The sequence below is a fragment of the Crassostrea angulata genome, chromosome 6 (genome assembly GCF_025612915.1).
Source record: "Crassostrea angulata isolate pt1a10 chromosome 6, ASM2561291v2, whole genome shotgun sequence".
NCBI lineage: Eukaryota > Metazoa > Mollusca > Bivalvia > Ostreida > Ostreidae > Magallana > Magallana angulata.
In genome coordinates this window covers 53,487,845-53,509,995 of record NC_069116.1, presented here as the reverse complement: position 1 = coordinate 53,509,995, position 22,151 = coordinate 53,487,845, and the positions used below count along the sequence as shown (strand labels likewise).

At 36.2% G+C, this 22,151-nt stretch overlaps 1 protein-coding gene across 1 annotated transcript; it reads left to right on the top strand.

Moving 5' to 3' along the window:
• Positions 1-10,230: 10,230 nt before the first annotated feature.
• On the top strand, positions 10,231-22,149 carry LOC128189749 (coiled-coil domain-containing protein 157-like). The gene is made up of 12 exons (XM_052861487.1): positions 10,231-10,313; positions 10,765-11,034; positions 11,447-11,612; positions 11,881-12,622; positions 12,854-13,044; positions 14,081-14,257; positions 14,550-14,718; positions 20,048-20,205; positions 20,540-20,631; positions 20,731-20,839; positions 21,116-21,296; positions 21,382-22,149. Exons 2-12 carry the CDS (start codon positions 10,790-10,792, stop codon positions 21,576-21,578), a joined length of 2,427 nt encoding a protein of 808 aa, XP_052717447.1. The 5' UTR covers positions 10,231-10,313; positions 10,765-10,789; the 3' UTR covers positions 21,579-22,149.
• Positions 22,150-22,151: the final 2 nt, after the last annotated feature.

Sequence of the window (22,151 nt, the reverse complement as noted above, 5' to 3'; positions counted from 1 at the left end):
TTCTAAAAAATTAAAAACATATACCCTCTACAGCAAAAATGTTATCAATTAAAAAAAAAGTAGGTTTGCATCTAGATATACAGTCGGAGGATGGTTGATCTAATTATATTAATGGTATATACATTAAAAAGGTATGCGAAAAGTAAACAACTGATAGATATGTTGTTTGGAGCAGCTGTATCAAGGAAAATTCCGAATTGCTTAAACATGTACAAATTGAAGCAACCAGGACAGTGACAGGGATCAGAGTTAATTCTTCTAAAATAATTTTATATAATGAGCTTAATTTGGAAACCCTGCAATCTCGAAGGGATACATTGTAACCATAAACTTATTATATTCTACAAGAATATAAATGGTTTAGCTCCACAATATATGTTAGATTGAATTCAATCATATTTTCTTACTGAACATGCATATAATCATAGATCGAATTAGCTTTTTTACTATCTACCACTATATACTTATTACAATAGCTTTGCTCCGTCTACATGTAAATTATGGAATAAAGAAAATTTCATCAACTTTATCTTTCTATTAAGGCAAAACTTAAAAAACAAAATATACCTAAACCTTTCAGTTAAGGCAATAGGAAATATTATTTTACGTTAATTACGGAATAAAGGTAGTAAAGCTTACTTATTTAAGGTTTTTTTCTGATGTGAGTCGATGTTTATACTGTGGGTCTGAATCTGAAGGAAATGTGATTTTTCCCCTGGATATCCAAGATACACTCAACAAAGAGACGAACTTTTTAAACAACTTATTGACATTAGTGTACCATTTTATATGAACTATATACTTTGTGGTAGTTCTGATTTTTCATAAAGATAAAATTGTAAAATTGTTTCCCATGTTTATACTTATATTAGATCTCCAAAGCGTTTTTGATTCTCTTAAGGTACACTGTTTAAACCTATTTAAGTATTATACCTGTATATTTACTTATCTTTCTATTAAGTCAAAACTTAAAAAACAAAATATACCTAAACCTTTCAGTTAAGGCAATAGGAAATATTATTTTACGTTAATTACGGAATAAAGGTAGTAAAGCTTATTTATTTAAGGTTTTTTTCTGATGTGACTCGATGTTTATACTGTGGGTCTGAATCTGAAGGAAATGTGATTTTTCCCCTGGATATCCAAGATACACTCAACAAAGAGACGAACTTTTTAAACAACTTATTGACATTAGTGTACCATTTTATATGAACTATATACTTTGTGGTAGTTCTGATTTTTCATAAAGATAAAATTGTAAAATTGTTTCCCATGTTTATACTTATATTAGATCTCCAACGCGTTTTTGATTCTCTTAAGGTACACTGTTTAAACCTATTTAAGTATTATACCTGTACCTCAAAATTAGCGATTTGATGATATTTAGTAACATCAAAAGTTAGTCTAACGGAACAAATAAAACACCGAAATTCGGCTTTCAAGGTATAGTTACTATAGCATTGTTCATGAAAGAGTATAATCATGTTAGCATATCATAATTTTGTAAACTGTTATTGGCTGGATGGGTGTGAATACAAAATTCAGACAGTCACAGTTTTAACAAACTGAGTGGGTGCAAACACAAAAATCTCAATATGACATACTGTAATTTTTTTTATTTACACCCACTCAGAAAATTGACAATGAACAATATCAAAGTTTCAATTTACTGGGTGAATGTAAAACCAAAATTAAATAATATGACGTATTGTAATTTTTTAAAATTATTTATATTTGTACACTTCTCCAGCAAATTAAAAAGAGAGTTTTACTGAATTGAATATTTTAACGTGTAACCATGTATACTAATATTATTAAAAACATATATTTCTTTAAAAATATATAGATATCACACACAGCAATTATTCGCGAAAAGATTATTATGAATAAAATAGTTATTACATGTACATATTTAAAGGGATACTATGTAAATTCAAAAAATAATTATTTATAAGTCTCATTTTAATCCCCCCCCCCCTTTGAAACATTTGAACATGTATATCTAAAGAATAAATATATAAAAACTGATAATTTTTAATTAAATAAACTCAAGTTATAATATTGATTCGTTAATTTGTGCTTCTTTGCTGTTGAATTTTGAACCGGTTTCATGATCAAAATTCCACGATGCGGGTCAATTTTCAACGGATTAGGGTCTTTATTCAACACCTTTGGTCTCAATATTCAACGTGGAAAAATGACCCCCGGGTCAATTTTCAACCCGGGTCAAAATTCTTCGTTACACCGGCACTATTTTTCTATCTGGCACTATTTTTCTATAAGGCATTATTATTTTCTACCGATTGCAGCCGCTTATGTTACCCGGTATTTTTCAAATCCAAACATTTTGACAATGGCTAACTCTATTGAGCAATACCGTGCTGCAATCGGCTCTTTCTATTTTTCATGCAGATGTTTGTCAAAGACCGCCACTTTTCTTTTTAAGTTTTCGAAAATGTATTCAATATTCAAATCATGTGTCATCACCATCACAAATACTGCAATACGTATTAGGGATAACGCAGTTTTAATCAATTTTTACCTACAATTTTTCATATTTATTTTGATGATATCGATCCGGCGATATTGAGGTAAACCCTGGACCAATGACTGACAATGTCCTTGACATAATTCACCTAAATATTAGAAGTATCAGACACAAAATTGCTCATCTTAATACTTTGGTTCATGATTTCGACATTTTATGCTTTACCGAAACTCATCTCAACGACACTGTGTCGAACGATATTCTTTCACTTTACGTTTTTGATACTATTTATAGAAAAGATAGAAACTGTTACGGAGGTGGGGTCATGATATATGTTTCAAACATCATTCAAGTACATAGACGCTCAGAATACGAACCAGTAGGGATAGAATGTTTGTGGATAGAAATCGTAAACAATACCTGTAACTTTTTCCTCTGTTGCATATATCGTCCTCCTCACGCTGACAATAGATTTTGGACAAATTTTTTATGGTCTTTAGATAAAGTTGGGGAAATATCCGACAAAATAGTCATAGTTGGAGATTTAAATGTTGATTTTCTAAATATTCCACAGTCACATCCAATTGTCGATGTTATGTCAAACTATAGTTTAATTAACAACATCCACGAACCTACACGAATTTCCAGCACGACACGCACACTTATAGACCATATTCTCACAACAATAGATACTCAAATAGGCGAAGCAGGGACTATTGAAATTGACTCTACTCTTAGCGACCATAAAGCTACACATATCTCGCTTGTTCTGAAGTATAATTTAAAGCGGGCGTACAAACGTAAAATTTCGGATTATATAAGTGCGGACTTTGATAGGTTAAATCTTTTGATTAAGGATAGTAACTGGTCAACTCTTATATCTGAAGCCAGTAACGTCTCTGTCGCTGCTGAAACTTTTGCCATTCATTTCCTCAAATGCGTACGTGAGTGCATTCCAGAAAAAACTATTACTGTTCGACCTAAGGATAAGCCATGGTTTGATTCTACTCTACGTAAAACAATTAGGATTAGAGATCGTCTACGTAACATTGCAATGAAAACTAACAAAATATGTGATTGGTCAAAGTATAAAAAAGTTCGAAATCAAGTAAACAACATGAAAAAGCAAGCATTTTCTAACTACTACGACAACATTGAAACTTTTATTGATGACTCTAGTAAAAGCAATAACAAATTATACTGGAAACTTCTTAAAGACGTTTTCCAAACAAAAACAACCAGTGAAATTCCACCTTTACAATACACAGATGATAAAAATAAAAATAATGTTAAAACAGCGTTTTCTGATGTTGATAAAACAGAAGTGCTTAACAAATATTTTTCATCTATTTCGAATATTCTGACTACCGGTAAGGTTTTACCAGAATTGTACTTACAATGTGACGAAACCTTAGACAACATTTTTATTGAAGAGTTTGAAGTGACTGACATTATATCTGTTTTGCCAGTCAACAAAGCTATTGGACCTGATAGTATTAGTCACAAAATGTTAAAATCAATTATGTTTACAATATGCAAGCCTTTATGTTTACTTTTTAATAAGTCTCTTTTAGAACGATCATTTCCTAATAGTTGGAAAATGGCCCATGTTCTACCTCTTTTTAAAAAAGAGGACCCATCACTCGCATGTAATCATAGACCCGTTTCTTTACTAAGCTGTGTAAGTAAAATAATGGAGAGAATTGTTTTCAAACATGTTTATAATTATTTCCATAGTAACAATTTATTTTATAAATACCAAGCCGGTTTTCTACCCGGTCATTCAACAGTGTACCAGTTAATTGAGACATATCATAGCATTGTTAAGAATATTGATGAGGGTAAATCATGTTGCATTGTTTTTTGTGATCTATCAAAAGCCTTTGACAGAGTTTGGCATGAAGGGCTTCTTTTTAAATTACAAACTTACGGTATTTGTGGCAATCTTTTTCAATGGTTTAGCAGCTATTTGTGTAACAGATCTCAAAAAGTGATGTATAAAGATTTATTATCATCCAGCTTAAGTGTTAATGCTGGAGTGCCACAAGGATCTGTACTTGGGCCCCTTTTGTTTTTAATTTATGTCAATGATGTTGCACAAAATATGTTGTCCTTTTGTAGATTATACGCAGATGATAATTCAATCCAGTATGCGGATAAAAACTTAAGAAATGTCGAAAATGTGTTAAATCATGACCTTAGAATATTAGAAAAATGGTCCAATGATTGGTTACTTAAATTTAATCCTAATAAAACCAAAGTTGTATTTTTTAGCAAATCAAAACGTAATGTAACCCCAGAACTGTTTTTTCAAGATTGTCAGTTAGATATTGTTTCTTGTCATAAACATCTAGGCCTAACGCTCTCTGATGATTTGAAGTGGTCTGTGTACATCAATGATATAGTGAACATCGCTTGTAAAAAATTGGGACTACTTAAGAAACTTAAATTTACTTTAGGCAGAGACAAACTATCAAAATTATATATAACTTTTGTAAGGCCATTAATATTAGAATATGCTTCTGTGGTATGGGATGGTTGTTCTTCCGCAGAAATTGAAAAGTTAGAGAAAGTACAACTACACGCTGCAAGAATTGTCACGGGACTTCCAATTTTGGCCTCAAGGGAATCATTGTATTTCGAAACGGGTTGGGACTCTCTATCAAAAAGGAGAGAAATAGCTAAACTGGCGATTATGTACAAAATTCATTACAATCTTGTACCTCAATATCTTAGTGATATTGCTAACATTTTTAGGAAAGATAATTCTCGCTACAATACTCGTTATGAAGACAATTACTAGTATATACCTCCTAGAGTTAAGTACGATACATACAAAAAATCATTTATTCCAGATGCTATAGGCAAATGGAACTCACTAAATTCGGATATTAAAAAATCAACATCCATCCGCCAGTTTCAAAGAATCATCTATAATAATGGCAGTGATTCAAAAGTTCCAAAATATTTTCTTCATGGCAAAAGAGTAGCTAACATCATTCATACAAAATTAATACACAATTGTTTACTAAATTATGATTTACACAGAAGAAATATTGTTGATTCTCCAAATTGCATATGTGGAAAGAAAGAAGATGTATATCATTTTTTATTTTTTTGTAAACTATTTTCTAATGCAAGGAATACCTTATTTAATGAACTATTCCAAATACAAAGTTTAGGTATTATAGATTCGCATACTTTATTATGGGGTAATGACAACCTAGATTATAAAACTAATGTTAGAATTTTCACAGCTGTGCAGAACTTTATAATCAATTCTCGCAGATTTACATAAGTATACTATTTTGTTCTTTACCATTTTTTTTTCAATATATGTGTATATACCTGTACCATGTTTTATGACAATTGCAAATTACTTGTAATTGGGTGAGAACCTAGTAAGTTGCAAGAACTTGTGTTCGAACCCTTTGTATATTATATATACAATAAAATATGTTCAAACTAACTAGATAGAATGTTCTATCTTTAAATGACAGATGTCCTACGGAAACGGTTTAGCTCTACAATGTATATAGAAGCATTCTAACAAGAGCTTGGACTTTGGGTAGTTAACGGGTGTGAAACAGCAATGTGTCATAGGCTTCAGCCTTGTCTTTTTCATTGTAGGCCACTCAGCTATTGCTTTTTGAAATCAATAAGATTTGTTTGGCTTTTGGGCTAAGACCATGAAATCGGTGTATATTTCATTCGAAACCAGTATCATTTTAAACTTTTTTTGACGCAAGAAATAGATAGTAACGTCCTACTGAAAGTCCAAGGCCTTGTTAAAATGCTTCTAGCTCTAAAGAATTTACCCTCTATCGATTGGTTGAAACCTACAGCGACTGAAACTGACAGGACTGAAATCTACACGCGCCGTTTCGTCGAAACGTACTAATAAGTTTTACTTACTTTTTACAATCAATTTATCAATTTGTTAAAAGAAAGATGTAAATAAAAACAATTAAATGCTTTCTATGACGACTCATGCAGGTTTCAAGGTAGCGATCATTGCAGTATTTTTTTTCTGCAATATGATCGCAGAAATTTTTTCTGCAATGTCGCCACCTTCATATCCCGCATGAATCACCTAAAGTGGAAAGGATTTTATTGTTTTTAAAATGTTTTTATAATTCATAGAGCTAGATGACTTCCTATTACCACACCATATTTACATGAACTCACACAAGATTTGAACCGATTCGTTTATCTTAAATGTACGTGAAGTTATCATTCGCTTAATTATGAAATAAACGTTAAAAATAGTTTTACTATGTAACCGTTTATATTTACACTGTATTATTATTATACTGTCATATATATAGGCCTTTAAAAGAAATTAAAGGTTACGTGAATCGAACTGGCGATGTATAATTATTGTATTGTATACGTATCGAACCATGCAGATATGGCATCGAAAGCGAATTTGAAAGTTGGGTCTTGACTTATTATGTACATTTATAACTTCGCAAAAAAAAAAAAGTTGGGGGGGGGGGGTGTTAAGACACCCCCACCGTTTCCGACGCCTATGATAGGGTCGTATACTTATAAGCTTAATGCAAAGATTTCGCTTTATACGTGTGTTATATTGCGAAAGTAACCTATTTATTTACGAAATATTTTCGTTTTCCACCCCCCCCCGGGAAAGTTACACGTGTTATTCGCAAAAGTACCTTGCATTGCAAAAGATACGCGCCTTTTTTTTCTCGAAAGAACATTGAGCATTTTTACGATACATGTATATCTATGGAGAAGTAACAGGTTTATTCGCAAATTTTTATCATTTTATAGCTATTAAAATAAACACCATTGGCTTTTTAGTAACTCATTATACTGTATAACTATTTTGATATACATCAAAGCAGCCTTAATTATTATTATTAATCATTCATTATTATTAAGAAAATCTCGAGGCAAAATATCAGCATTTGGCCTATTTATCATAGGTATTCCGGAATAAATAAAAACAAAATTAGGAAAATTTTTAACAAATGTCATAACGGCGGACGATTTTTGCCAGTTGTGGTGTTGATCTGTTATTCATGTACATGGCTAATTGCACTAAGAATTAAATAGACTTTCGTATTCAATCAAATAAGACCTGGTTCATATTTATAAATGCAGACTATAAAAAAATAAGGCTTTCAATCCCTATGGCGCTACTTTAGAACCGTTTTCAACAAGAGCTTGGACTTTCTGTGGGATGTTACTATGTAAATTATAGTTTGCTCATCAAAACAGCCCCTTTTTTCTAATCGGGCGAGTGTCATTGCGTTCAAGTGTTCAATGTATTCAGTATCTATTAGCCAAAGACTGCAGGCACGTAGCATCAGGGGGGGGGGGGGCCAGCCCCCCCCCCCCCACTTTTTCTGGCAGCAACAATTTTTTTTAAAATTTACATATAAAAAAATGAATTATAATGGAGTTGCCCCCCCCCCCCCCCACTTTTTTGGAAGCAAGTAAAAAATTGATATGAAAATAAGGAAATGAGGAGTCAAATTGAAGTTACCCCCCCCCCCCCCCCCCCACGGATTAGGAATATCATGATTTGGAGGTAAAACTTTTGTTTTTTTTTTGAAGTATAGTTTAGTCTACCCCCCCCCCCTCCCCCCACGGATTAGGATTTTGAAGATTTTTGGAAACTTTAATTTTTTTTTTTTTTTGCTTGTCAAGATTTTTTGGATGGGTCTGCCCCCCCCCCCCCCCACTTTCAAAAACCATGCTACGTGCCTGGACTGGGCAGTTAATCATGAGTAGACCCCGCCTTCATCAAATCAAAGTTTGTCACGTACTGCCCAAAATCCAAGTTCTTGTTAAGGATGATGTTTACTCAGAATGAAAAAAAATTCCACTGATGATAATGAAAAACCAACTTTTGTGTGTTATAGACCTTTTATTGTAGTGTTTATTTTCATTTTCAAAAAAGTAGGTCAATGACCTATTTTTTGAGTTAATGGCCATTGTATATTTTTGGAAAATTAAAGGAAAATCACTTAAAATTTTACACTATGATTGAGAATTTCTTAATTGTGAAAATAATACAAATTGCTCAACATTTCTGAAAATGAAATACAATTTATGAATGGCAGTGACACTAAATACATACAAAGCATTAAGTTTTCCTTCACAATTTTTATAAATATTCCAGTCCGAATTTCCTCTATCACTTTTCAAATTCCTACTCATTTTTAATCCAATTTTACAAAAAATTGAATGATGATAATACAAAAACATTTATAGCATTAAACTACTTATATTGATCTTATTATGTTGGCATATAATTTATATGAGGTCAATGATCAAAATTTTGAGATATGGTGTTTTTTCTCGTTTTTAAGCATATTTCAATATTTTTTAAACTCATGCCATACGGTTATTATAATGAATAAATGAGGTAAAACTACCAGAAGATATGCAAAATTATAAAGACTAAAATATAAAATCTTAACTTTTAATATTAGAGTACTTCAAAAATGTTTTAGCAGAAAACAAAATCTGCAAAATTTAGTCCGAATTTCCTCTGTTTGGCTAAAAGTCTATTTTTGTTTTGGCATAACTCCATAACATAGTAGAAATATCGAATGTTATGTCAATAATAATTCATTTCACAGATACTTTTTGTGTTTAGAACAAATTATACTCATGACATTGAACTTTATAACAACCCGAATTCGAGAACTCAAACCCTGAGTAAACAACACCCTTAAAACGGTTTTAAGGTTTCTCCACCCTCGATGTTTTTATGGTTTAATCTGTGTAATTTTTGTTTAAATTTGATGATTAATATGCAAACAATCAAATTAAAGTTAAATATTGGTATGTTGCAAATATTTTGTTCATGCTGTAGGAGCTAACACAAGTACACTATCAGGACAGTTATAGCAATGACTGCTCTCTTATCAAACATCACATTTATTTTAACTAATTTCGATATAATAAAGCAATTTTTAAAAGAAATTAATCGCAATCCTTTATTTTAAGTATTTTAACATTTTAAGGCCATTTAAAATTGCCAGTATGAAAGCTATCACATTTACAGTGCATTTTGATACGATTTTTCAACCATGAATAAGTACAGTTTAGCAACATAAAACGTCTATAACTTTTGAAATAATGGTTCAAACTCACTGAAAATTGGTACATTTGTAATTCATTATATATCCTATCGAAATCTGCAAAGAAATGTTTACCTTGCCTGGTAAAAAATTATGAATTGTGGTCTCTGTCAAGTTTGCCTATATACGGTTTTATCAGTTTTTCATTGAATTCAGCGATTTCAACTCAAACTACTCTCTATGAATTGTTAAACATTGGTGTCATTTCACTTTACATAGCTTAAAATATGTTAAACACAAGTATAAATCAAGAAATATTGGCAAAACTATGCACCACATAACACTATTATTATAACCGATAACGATAAAATATTCCGGATTGCTCACAATGACGTCACACGACAATCGAAAGACCTTAAATGTGCAGTTAACGTTCGGTTTTTTGGTAAAGTGGGGACACATCGTTTTACACGAAACACTTGAAAATTATATAGTCCCGATTTAAATTAAAATGGTTGAACAGCTTACATTTTCTTGGTGTTAATATTTGTTATAACTAACACCAAGAAAATTTACAGTGCAACCACACAATATCGTTGAGTGTCAGAGTATATACCTGCAAAATGAACAAAGAATGCAGGAACAAGCTGTTTATAATTCGCACGACTTACTCTAACACGACTTGTCTTGCATCTGCGACATTCCTGTAAACAAACGAAGGCTTAACTTTTTTGTGGTATTTGAAATGACGTTTTCAAATTAAAACGGTAATATTTTGTTTAGAAAGAAAGCTGTGTTTATAAAGAATGTCCATAATTACGAAATCGTGAAGAGAGAATATATACAATTGAATCACGAATGAAATAATTAGATGAATTGTCTTTTCTTAATCATTTCTGTTAATGTAAAAGAAATAAGTATAGCGATATCTTGAGACAGCGGTATACCCTATGGATGCGAAATTCAATTCATTTTTAGATACTTTTGTTTTAGATCTTTGTTAGGGACAAAAATATATTGAAATTTTTATTAAACTGTATAGTACACAGCTGGTACAAGCATGATCAATTGATAGCCATAAATCACAACTAAAATTGATATCAGTAATCACCTCTTTTATCAGAGACATAAATAACAATGTTATTTATGTGTCTGGACATAAATCACAATGTTATTTATGTCTCTGCTTTATATACTATTATATTTTTATGTATTCAGCTCCAGCAGTATATAACGTCTAGGTATGGCAGAGCTGTTGGGAGGGGAGGCGATTCTTGAGAGTCTACGCACAGATGTGTCAGACATTCAGTGGGCCATAAGTGGAATCATATCCCGGGCAGGCCCAGTGGAAGTTGCCTCATGGAAATTTCCTGACAAGCAAAGTGCAGATTTAAACATAGAGGAGCTTCTTGATCTTTACAGTTACAGTGATGATGCAGAAGATAACCAAGTGGCCCACATTGCCTTGTATGAACTCGTCATAGACAGGTACAGGTTGCAATTTATGAAATACAAAGTCATAGATTAGTCACTCATAAATTATTTAGTTTCCACATTTGCATCAAAACCTACTGTACAGATATTTTAAACATGTTATTTGACATAAAATTATTCTGCACATCAAAGATTAAAATGTATGAGTCAACATAATTTTAAACTTGTGGGGTAATTACTTTAAGTGACTGAAAATTATTTACTTTGATTCGATTGTGTCTTAATATAAAGAACACTTCTGAGTTTTCTTTGTATTGAAAATGTAAATTAACTTTAGTTTATTATCATGTACTGGTATATACATACATACTGGTAAATAAATTAAATTGAATTGAAAAAGTATATATTTTATTACTAATTAGATAACATGAAGTTAAAAATATTTACTATGTTTGTTGATTTGCAGATTCGTGTACTTGCTACAAGCTCTGTCTGCCCTGACCCAGCAGATGTTGGTCCGTGCAGGGGAGGATGTTATTGACCAGCGGACCTCTTCTATTGGACTTGTGGTCAAACAGTTCTGTAACAGACAAGTACAGCTCAACACAGTCGTCCAGCAGACCATGTCGGATGTAAGTCAATATGCTACTAATCTTAGAGTAACTATCTACCTTTATGAAGTTAAACTACCATACAATAGTTCATTCACACTCAAAGAAATACCGGGTATGTACATGTACAAACATAGACACAGAAGAGGCAAGCATCAAATTAAAGAGATTTTAATAAAAGTTTAAGGTATCTATTAATCAGTAAATAAAGTTTTCAAGATCAAACTATTGGCACCTTCATGTACCTGAATGTTGATATGGAATTTGATGAGAAAAATGATTATTGTAGATCAAGTCAAAATCAAGAAAGATGGTTGACTTGGAAAACAACATGAAGCAGATGGCAGAGGAGCTCAGTCAACAGAGTGAGACAAGTTCCCAGAGTGGACAGAAGCCATATCACTTCAGTCCTCACAAAGTGGGATCAGCCATGACTGGCTTTATCACCCCTAGTAAGATGGAGGAAATTGCCCGTGATGCCTGCACAAAGTCTTGTCAGACAGTGGAAACTGCTTTTGTGCCTTGTGAGGGTTGTCATGTTGTGCAGAAGAACTTCCGCAGTGCTGGCGATGTTATCGTCAATATGTGTCAGTCACAGAAACTACCCTCCTCTCTTCAGAAGTACCGCCCCCTGGTGGCTGAGGTGAAGTGGTTGTCCCCGAACGATGTCATAAGATGGTCCACTGAACAAGCCAAGGATCTGGGGCGGATCAACAAACACATGGAAAACCTTATGGCCACCATCAACCCTCTCAAGGAGGATCTGGAAAACTGTGAACAAAAGTGTAAAAAGCTAGAGAGGAGAGTAGCAAACTTTGATGCTGAAATGAGAAAAGAGAGAGAAATTCAGACGACCTTACAGAAACAGTTTGATGTGAAGTTAACGGAAATTGAGGCTGAACACAAACAGACAGTGTCCCTTGTGACTAGAAAGATGGAGGAGGTGGTGTCTAATAAGGAGACTATAGAAAACCAGCTCAAGAAATACAGGGCAGAGTTAGACTCCCAGCAAAGAATGCTGACAGAGTTAGGTTTGTACAAAATGCCAAGAGTAATGAATTGTAATTGATATTTAAAGTAATCAATTTTACAGAATGTCATACGTACCAGAAGTTAATTATACAGAATGTAAAAAGTAATAAATTGTACAGAATGTAAAAAGTAGTTTATTGCAGAAATCATATGTATTAAAACAATTTTTTTATGAATATAAATCACATATATGTATACATAGATACATTGTATATTGATTTAAACTATAGAGGATACAAAGAAAGCTTTAGTAGATGAATTAAAAGTAAAGCATGCAGACACCTCAGAAGTCAATAGACTCCAGCATCATCTGGAGGGCGTACAGAGTCGTCTACAGGAAGTGGAGGGAAAACTAGAGAAATCGACCAAAGATCTGTCCAAAGAACAAGCCAGGAACAAAAGTGCTGCCAAACATAATCAAGTAAATAACATTTTTATGTGATCAATATTGTCAATCAAGATAGAAGATAATAGACAGCAAGGGAATTTTTATTTTTTTTCTACCAATCAGGGCAGACCAGGGTGTCAATTTTAGGAATCGTTCTTTAAAGCTGCTTGGTCCGATTTTTTTGTTATTACAGTATCAAAATTTTTTCCATACAAATCATTTATCTTAGAAAGTTATGGACTTTCTCCTATTTATACCACCAGAATCAGTCTCCTTTCAAAGTTAGAAATATTCAAAGTAAATAAAAATGATTTCTTTTTGGGCAAACGAAAAAACAAACCAAAATACATCACGGGAATGTTTAGAAAAGGAAACCGCTTGGTTTCCTCCCCCGAATGATTGGGGTTATTCAACCCGCATGCTATGCATTGATTGTAAAGAAAGCAGACTTCAGAAATATTAGCAAACAAAACGTACACATGTTTATTTGTAATTTTTCTGATCATTTCGAACTTTTTCTAAAGCGATGTTAAAGTCGTAATGCAATCTTACCCGTCTCGTCGTCAGGGGTGAAATTTAACATGAGGCGAAATAACGCGGTACCTTTTAATGTCGTTTGTTTTGTACATATTTTTCTTCATTGAAATATGGCATAATTGACTGGAAAAACTACTGCAATGTCTATTATAATACATATACTAAGCATAGTCATCGTTTAAAAGCGTGCATAAAATTTGATATAAAATCAGACCAAGCAGCTTTAAATAAAAAATACATTGAAGAATGTCTGATATAAATTTATATTTTCATTTTTACTCTGAAAAAAGAAGCATTACGCAGAGGTTAATTAATATGACAAGTATATATGTGAACAATGGATGGACTATCTGTTAAATATCTCTTCACTGAAAATGTACTCAAATTTAAATGAAAAGTCACTATGGTTGCCAGTCAAAAAACACACAATCCCAGGTTACTGTAAACTCAGCAAAATTATACACATGCACCTGTGTACATTTTTTTTGTCCTGATTTCATTGGATTTACAAATAAAGTTTGCATCTGAACAGAGTCTGCAGACAAAGCAGGACTCGCTGCTGCTGAGGATAGATGACCTTGATCAGGAGAACAGAGAGCTGAAAGACCAAGTGTCAGAGATAGAGGAGGAAAAGGACAGGATAGAGGAAACTCTGGAGAAAGTGCAGAAAAATGTCAAGCAGTACAAGCAAAAACTGAAGGACAACCAGGTACAAATTGATAATACATGTATCTTTAATATGTGGTGTTTACAGGTATTAATGATGAGGTTTAAAATCTTTTTAAAATAGTTTGTTAGTATGTGAATGAATCTGACCATAGTGCTAGTTCATTGTGATGTTTTTCTGTAAGTTTGTCTATATATATATGACAATATTTAAAAATCAAAGGTGTCTAGCGACCACGGCTGGCTGTCAGGCATTTTGATGTTTGTGTTTTTGTATTTTAATGTAAGTAGTTATAAGTAAATACTCTGTACTACCATTGTTCAATTATTTTCAGACCTTGATCGATAAGTTAAGTGCCCAAAAAGAAGAACTCCAGGGTTCAATTACAACATTGAAATCCGATATACAACAACTAGAAAACAAACTGGAGGAGGCTGTGGAACGAGAAAAACTCCTAATAGAATATCCAGACCTCCATGGACCAGTGAATCCAGACATGCAAGGTAATGTTACAATCTCATGATAAAATATCCAGACCTCCATGGACCAGTGAATCCAGACATGCAAGGTAATGTTACAATCTCATGATAGAATATCCAGACCTTTATAGACCAGTGAATCCAGACATGCAAGGTAATGTTACAAACTCATGATAGAATATCCAAACCTCCATGGACCAGTGGATCCAGACATGCAAGGTAATGTTACAAACTCATGATAGAATATCCAAACCTCCATGGACCAGTGGATCTAGACATAATATTGAATGGAATAACTTCAATAATCCAGATTCTGAATCGAACTTGTAACACTTTTGTAGTTTGCAAGTTGAGGCAATAAGTACCTGTAAACATCTTGGTGGTATAGATGCGTGATGATCCCGTCATCAGGTGGATCCTCCTTCCTCGGTTGTTTCGGCGCTGTCCACTACAACCTCCAGAGGTGCGCTGACTGGGGTGATTAGCTCCCAGCCCGGGACCATCCAGCTATCCGCCTGTGAAATGATCTTACATTCACAATTGTCTCTCACTGTCTTCCCCACTGTCCCTCTCTTCTTCTCCACAACCATAGCGATGCTATTTCTGCCTCTCTGCTTAGTCGCCCTATGAGCTGTCTTCTCTCTAACCCAATAACTCCAATGACTCTTAGGGCTCGCCACAAGGATTGTCCAACAAAGCCCCGCGTGCCAACCTCCACTTTCTAAACACCATACTCTCCACCCTCTCTCCTGACAATCTGCCACAAGCTCCTGATATTTTCCCATTTTCCGCTCATATGTGTCTTCCATTCTCTCCTCCCAAGGAACTGTCAGCTCCACTATAATGACCTGCCTACTTGATGGAGACCAAATCACTATGTCAGGTCGCTTGTTGGTGGATGCTACTTCCGTTGGGAATTGCATTCTGGTTTTCAGGTCAGCTCGCATTTGCCAGTCTCCTGCCGTGCCAAGAAGTCCTCTACCCTCCCCAGTGCTGCCTGTCTTCTCCCTCTCTCCTGCTCTTACAAAGTTGATGAACTTGAGCCGCTTGTCCTTTGGTGGTGGTCTCTTCCTGGCTTTTTCGAGAGAGTCTGCAAGCACCGAAAGTATCTGGTCATGCCGCCATGTATATCGGCCTTCAGACAATGCTACGGAGCATGATGACAATATATGCTCCAAATTTGCTGGTTTTCCACAAAGTTTGCAATTTGGGTCATCAGTTAAGCCCCATACTGCCAAATTTGTTGGACTTGGTAGCACATCATATACTGATCTTAGGAAAAACTGCAATCTGTTTGGCTCCATCGACCATATGTCATTCCAGGTCACTTTCCTCTGCCTTACTGCATCCCAATTCACCCAGCTTCCTTGTTTCTTCATGCCTACTGCTTTAACCATTCTTGAGTCTTCCTCCATCACCCGGACTTCCTTTTGCACTAGCTTCCTTTGCCTGCTGTTCTCCATCTGGTTGATGTAATTGTTCCAAGGCCCAGTCTTCCGACTGCTACATTTCCCACAATGTCTGCTTGCTTCAGGCGTAACTCTGCTTCCCGGACTGTGTCTTGAACAGACCACTTCCTGCCTGCTTCTAGATTCACCCTGGCTCCGCGCACCTTCTCATCTTTACTGTCTCTAAGTGTTAGATGTTGTCGCACTTTGGTTACCTAGTATTCTTCGACAAGAGATGATAGCGGTAATTGTAGTTTAGTCCCTACACTGTAGAGTCCCACGCTACTAAAGCACTGTGGTATTGCTAGCCATCGGCGAAGGAATTTTGTAGTCAGGCGCTCCATAGCTTCTACCCGGGACATTGGTACATCGTACACCTGCAAAGGCCACAAAATCCGAGGGAGTACTCCATGCTGGTATATCCAGGTTTTGTATTTTCCTGGCAGTCCACTTTTGACTATTGCGTCCATCCACTGTTGTTGTTGTTCTACAGTGTTGGTTGTGTTCTTGGTGTCCCTCAGTGTGTCATCAAAATACTTCCCCAGGCATTTCACTGGCTTCTCCGAAACTGATGGGATTATCTCCTGTCCCAGCTGGAAGTCGTAGTTTGTCACCCTTCCTTTCTTCAGCACCAGACTTCTAGACTTTGATGGTTTGATTTTCATCCTAGCCCAACTGATAAGCTCTTCTATTTCTTTGAGCGTCCATCTTGCTTCAATTGCAGTCTTAGTACTGATTGTCATATCATCCATGAATGCACGCACTGGTGGTTGACGTATGCCTGCTCTCATCCATGGGCCTCTACTCATCTTCTCTGTTGATTTCACCAGTAGGTTCATAGCTGCTGCGAATAGTATGACTGAGATTGTACAGCCAGTGACTATACCAACTTCTAGTCGTTGCCATGAGGTTGTGTAATCTCCAATGGAGAATCTCAACTCCAGTCTGTTGAAATATTCCTCTAATAGATGTCTTGTCTTTGCTGGAACATGATACTTCTCCAAGGTTAGCTGCACAAGTTTATGTGGCATCGATCCATAGGCATTGGCAAGATCTAACCAAATAACAGCTAACTCCCCTTTTCCTTCTCTGGCCTCCCTAATAATTTGAGTGAGAACGCTTGTGTGCTCAATGCAGCCTGATACACCTGGGATTCCCCCTTTCTGCACTGCTATGTCCACATAGTTGTTGTCCAACATGTATCTTGTCATGCGGCTAGCCATTACTGAGAGCAAGATCTTCCCTTCTACGTTCAAGAGTGATATAGTTCGGAACTGCGACAGGTTCTTGGAATTCTCCTCCTTGGGGATGTAGCAGCCCTCTGCCTGATTCCAGCTGTCTGCCAGGCGACCTCTTCTCCAAATGACCCGGATATGTTTCCATAGACGTCTTGTCAGCCTTGGGCAGTTCTTGTAAACTTTATATGGAATACCATTTGGTCCTGGCGCTGATGCTGCTCTTGCTTTCTGGATGACATCTCTCACCTCTTTGGCCGTAGGTTCGCTTTCATCGAAGATGTGTTCTGGTTCACATACTTGAATAAGTTTGGGTTGCTCAGGCAATTCTTCATCCCTCTTCTCATCACTGTGGACTTCTTTTAGATGGTTTTCCACTTCTGCTTTCTCAGCCAGCAGCTTTCCTGAGCTTTTCTTCCCTAACAGCTTTGATGTAAATTGAAATGGGTTTGCTGTAAACCTTGCTCTTGCTCTGGCCCTCTCTTTCCTCCTCTTCCTGCTCCTTTCTGCCCTGTTCAGTATCTTCAGTCGTTCTCTCATGCCTTGTCTTAGCTCCGCCAAAGCTGCTCTTTCCTCTTCGGGTGCGACTCTGTATCTCTTTGACAACTGCCTCAAATCTCTCCTTATCGACGCTCTTTCCTGTTGTCGTCTATTTCTGTGCCCAGTTGATTTCTGTTGTTTCTGCCTTACCTCTTCCAAACCGAATCTCTCCTTTCCCACTTTGTACATTATTGTGGCCATGGCCTCCACCTTTTTGTCTATTCCTCCAGCCAATGATGTGTTCAGGATTGAATCTACATCAAAATCAAATTGATCCCAATCTGCTTTGTTGTTATTAGGTGGCCACCTGATTTTCTGCTTCCGTTTTGTATCAATACTGGGCTCTGGCATCGCCTGGCTGTGATCCTCTGGAACCTGCTGGTCGACTTCCTCGCTGTCTGACACTTGGACACTGTGGTCACTTTGGTCTGAGTCCTGGACCACCTCCTCCTCCGTCTCATCAGGTTGCCCTGTGCGTTGTGCCAGCCGTTGATTTGGTCTGCACCCCATCTTTGCCATATGAATCTTCAGCCCCCTTGCGTTCTTCAGAGTCTTTCCACAACTGCAAGTTGATCCGTTAATCGTGTTCATCTCAGTCCTTTCACGGTTGGTAGTCGTATCCGTGTAATCCTCCTGGTTTGGTCGCTCATCCTCCCCCACTCTCGTGCGACCTCGGGGGTATCTTAGTATGTATCTGTCTATAGCGGATATAGTAGGTTCCTCTTCACAGAGGATGTCCATTGGCCTGCTAAGCCTCCAGACCCTGGGGTGTCCGTCTTTCCAGACTGCCTCCTGTCTATCCAGGTTGTCACTGCCCTATTCACAGTCGTCATCCAGTCTTTCCTGGCGGTCACTGGTATACCAGTATAAGCAATTACCTGTAAACATCTTGGTGGTATAGATGCGTGATGATCCCGTCATCAGGTGGATCCTCCTTCCTCGGTTGTTTCGGCGCTGTCCACTACAACCTCCAGAGGTGCGCCGACTGGGGTGATCAGCTCCCAGCCCGGGACCATCCAGCTATCCGCCTGTGAAATGATCTTACATTCACAATTGTCTCTCACTGTCTTCCCCACTGTCCCTCTCTTCTCCACAACCATAGCGATGCTATTTCTGCCTCTCTGCTTAGTCGCCCTATGAGCTGTCTTCTCTCTAACCCAATAACTCCGATGACTCAGGGCTCGCCACAAGGATTGTCCAACAAAGCCCCGCGTGCCAACCTCCACTGGGAAACACCATACTCTCCACCCTCTCTCCTGACAATCTGCCACAAGCTCGAGATATTTTCCCATTTTCCGCTCATATGCGTCTTCCATTCTCTCCTCCCAAGGAACTGTCAGCTCCACTATAATGACCTGCCTACTTGACGGAGACCAAATCACTATGTCAGGTCGCTTGTTGGTGGATGCTACTTCCGTTGGGAATTGCATTCTGGTTTTCAGGTCAGCTCGCATTTGCCAGTCTCCTGCCGTGCCAAGAAGTCCTCTACCCTCCCCAGTGCTGCCTGTCTTCTCCCTCTCTCCTGCTCTTACAAAGTTGATGAACTTGAGCCGCTTGTCCTTTGGTGGTGGTCTCTTCCTGGCTTTTTCGAGAGAGTCTGTAAGCACCGAAAGTATCTGGTCATGCCGCCATATATTTCGGCCTTCAGACAATGCTACGGAGCATGATGACAATATATGCTCCAAATTTGCTGGTTTTCCACAAAGTTTGCAATTTGGGTCATCAGTTAAGCCCCATACTGCCAAATTTGTTGGACTTGGTAGCACATCATATACTGATCTTAGGAGAAACTGCAATCTGTTTGGCTCCATCGACCATATGTCATTCCAGGTCACTTTCCTCTGCCTTACTGCTTAAAATTGCAAATAAACTGGATGCCACATATATGTAATTCAAAATAATTTAGTTGTGTCAAAGTATATGTTCCTATTCATGTTATGTGTTTTAGTTCTCTATTTTTAGACACACACAGTGTACATACAGTGCATATACATTTACCAGATAGTCAGAAAAGTACATGTAGAATGTCGCCCATACAATATTTCACAAAGTTTTCATTATTAAGAAATGTCGTATTTCCAGTTTACTAAACATTCATTCATAATATACATGTACATGAACTATCTTTAGGAACTGGAGACATTGTGTTTGACATGGAGAATCAGGTCAAGGCCAACACTCTCCGGATCCAGGTGTTGGAGGAGCAGAACGAGACTCTCAGGAACTCGGTCAGCAAAGTCCTGAACCTGCAGCAGGGCAGGGCGCCTCCCAAAGTGGCCTGGGAAAATGTAAGAGTCAAATACAGCCAAACTTTGTCATTTGAACTTTAATGTCATATACCTTACTGTGGATATGTTGTCTCAATGTGAGTTCATGAGTTTGAAAAATACCAGCCTACTGTTTCTTTATCATTATTCTTTTAAACTTAATATCTCAAAATCCTCCAATATCATGTTTTTTTCTTGGTCCCATTGAGTTTTAAATGACTGAGTTTTACTAGTTTACAATATACATTTCATACAGAGAATATATGGTCATCCTTAAGTATTACCGTTAAATAGCAACATCGGTATAAACATACATAACGTTCAAAGTGTTTCTAAAACCTGTGGGTTTTTTTAGAAAGAACCAATGCATCTATGGTCTGATGAAAACCTCACAAATGCGAGACAAGAAGAAAAAGTAATGAAGAAAGATATTTGGATGCCAGACAGGTTTGACTTTTTATAAACAAAAAATATTGATTTTGGCCAATATCTAATGCACAAGTCATTGATGGTTCAATTTGATGCTATCTCTTGTTTCTAATTTAGTTCATATCATGAAAACAAGAATGAGAATGCCAGAACAGAACACGAGGAGAGACCAAGAACCAAGCCCTCCTCGGGAAAGCCCCCCAAATCCTCACCATCAGCCTATGGGGTGAGACTTATAAAGCAGGGTGTCTTCTTTTATCTCGCTAATTTTGTTTCTTATTAATAATTTAATCAATGATTAATTATATGAATCAAATATATGTCTATTTATGTTAGAATTTCTTCTTTAATCTCTACAAATTTATTATGTAGTAATACAGTAATTTTATGTGAATCAAATGTATGTCATTATACATATCAGCAGTGTTATAATAACTTATTTTAACAACTAACCACATTATGAAGCTTTTGTTATGAATTGACGTGATTTAAATGTTCACAGATCCCTGTTTCTGATGAGTTCATCGTTGGAAGAGGAAGCAGACCTTCTAGTGCAGCGAAGAAAGCAGAACGCCCAGCCAGCGGCAAAAAGATGATCATGGCCCCGGCTAACACAACCAGTATCAGTGCCTACATACAACTGAAAAGATCAGGAAAACTAAACATGGAGGATCATCCTAAATGTAAGAAATCTTGTCCTGTATAACTGTTGTATTAAAGAGTTACTTCCCTTGCATTGCAAAACTATCTAAATGACTCTCATTTTAGCTGCAGTGCCCCCTTCAGGGCGAGAGAAGAAAAGGTCCCCATCCCAAGAAAAACATCCTCAATCAGCGGACACTTATTCCAAGTCGAACAATGACCACCATTACCGGAAAAACGAGATGTTCTCTTGTACTCAGTGTGATAAAATGTATTCACGAGCCAGGGACTTGGAGATACACAAATCTTACTGCACAGGATAATGAAACCTTCACACGTAGTTTTAAATCAGGTTGAAGCAAAAGGAAAGTAGATTGTTTTTGAATCTCCATGCCACATTTTTATACACAACAGCAAAGTACAGTAGTGTCAATATAAGAAAAGGCAGATACTTTTTTTAACCTCTGTAAAGACTAGCAATCACTTATACATTGCAGTCTTAATTCTAGAATTTCATAGACACTGCAGTTCTTTTCAGTAATAATTGTAAACTGACAGCTTATTGATAATACAACATTCAATTCTGGTGTTTGTATAGAAATTTTATTTGTATGATAACCAAAAGCAAAGCACTGTATAATTGTTACATCAATATTTATATTATTTCCGTCCAAGTGAAAGACAAGTTCACTGTACATATAATTCAATGCATAATTCATGCTTCGCATGATAAATTTCTACAAGTTTCTTTCATATAATTATGTATATTAGTACATACCACGTCTTGTGCTAGCATTTTTTTTTTTATAGTTGTTGAACATGTTGTGATGTAGCATTACATTAATTGTTGCAAGGTGCTCTATATGTGGAATAAATCAACATAGCTATAATAAACA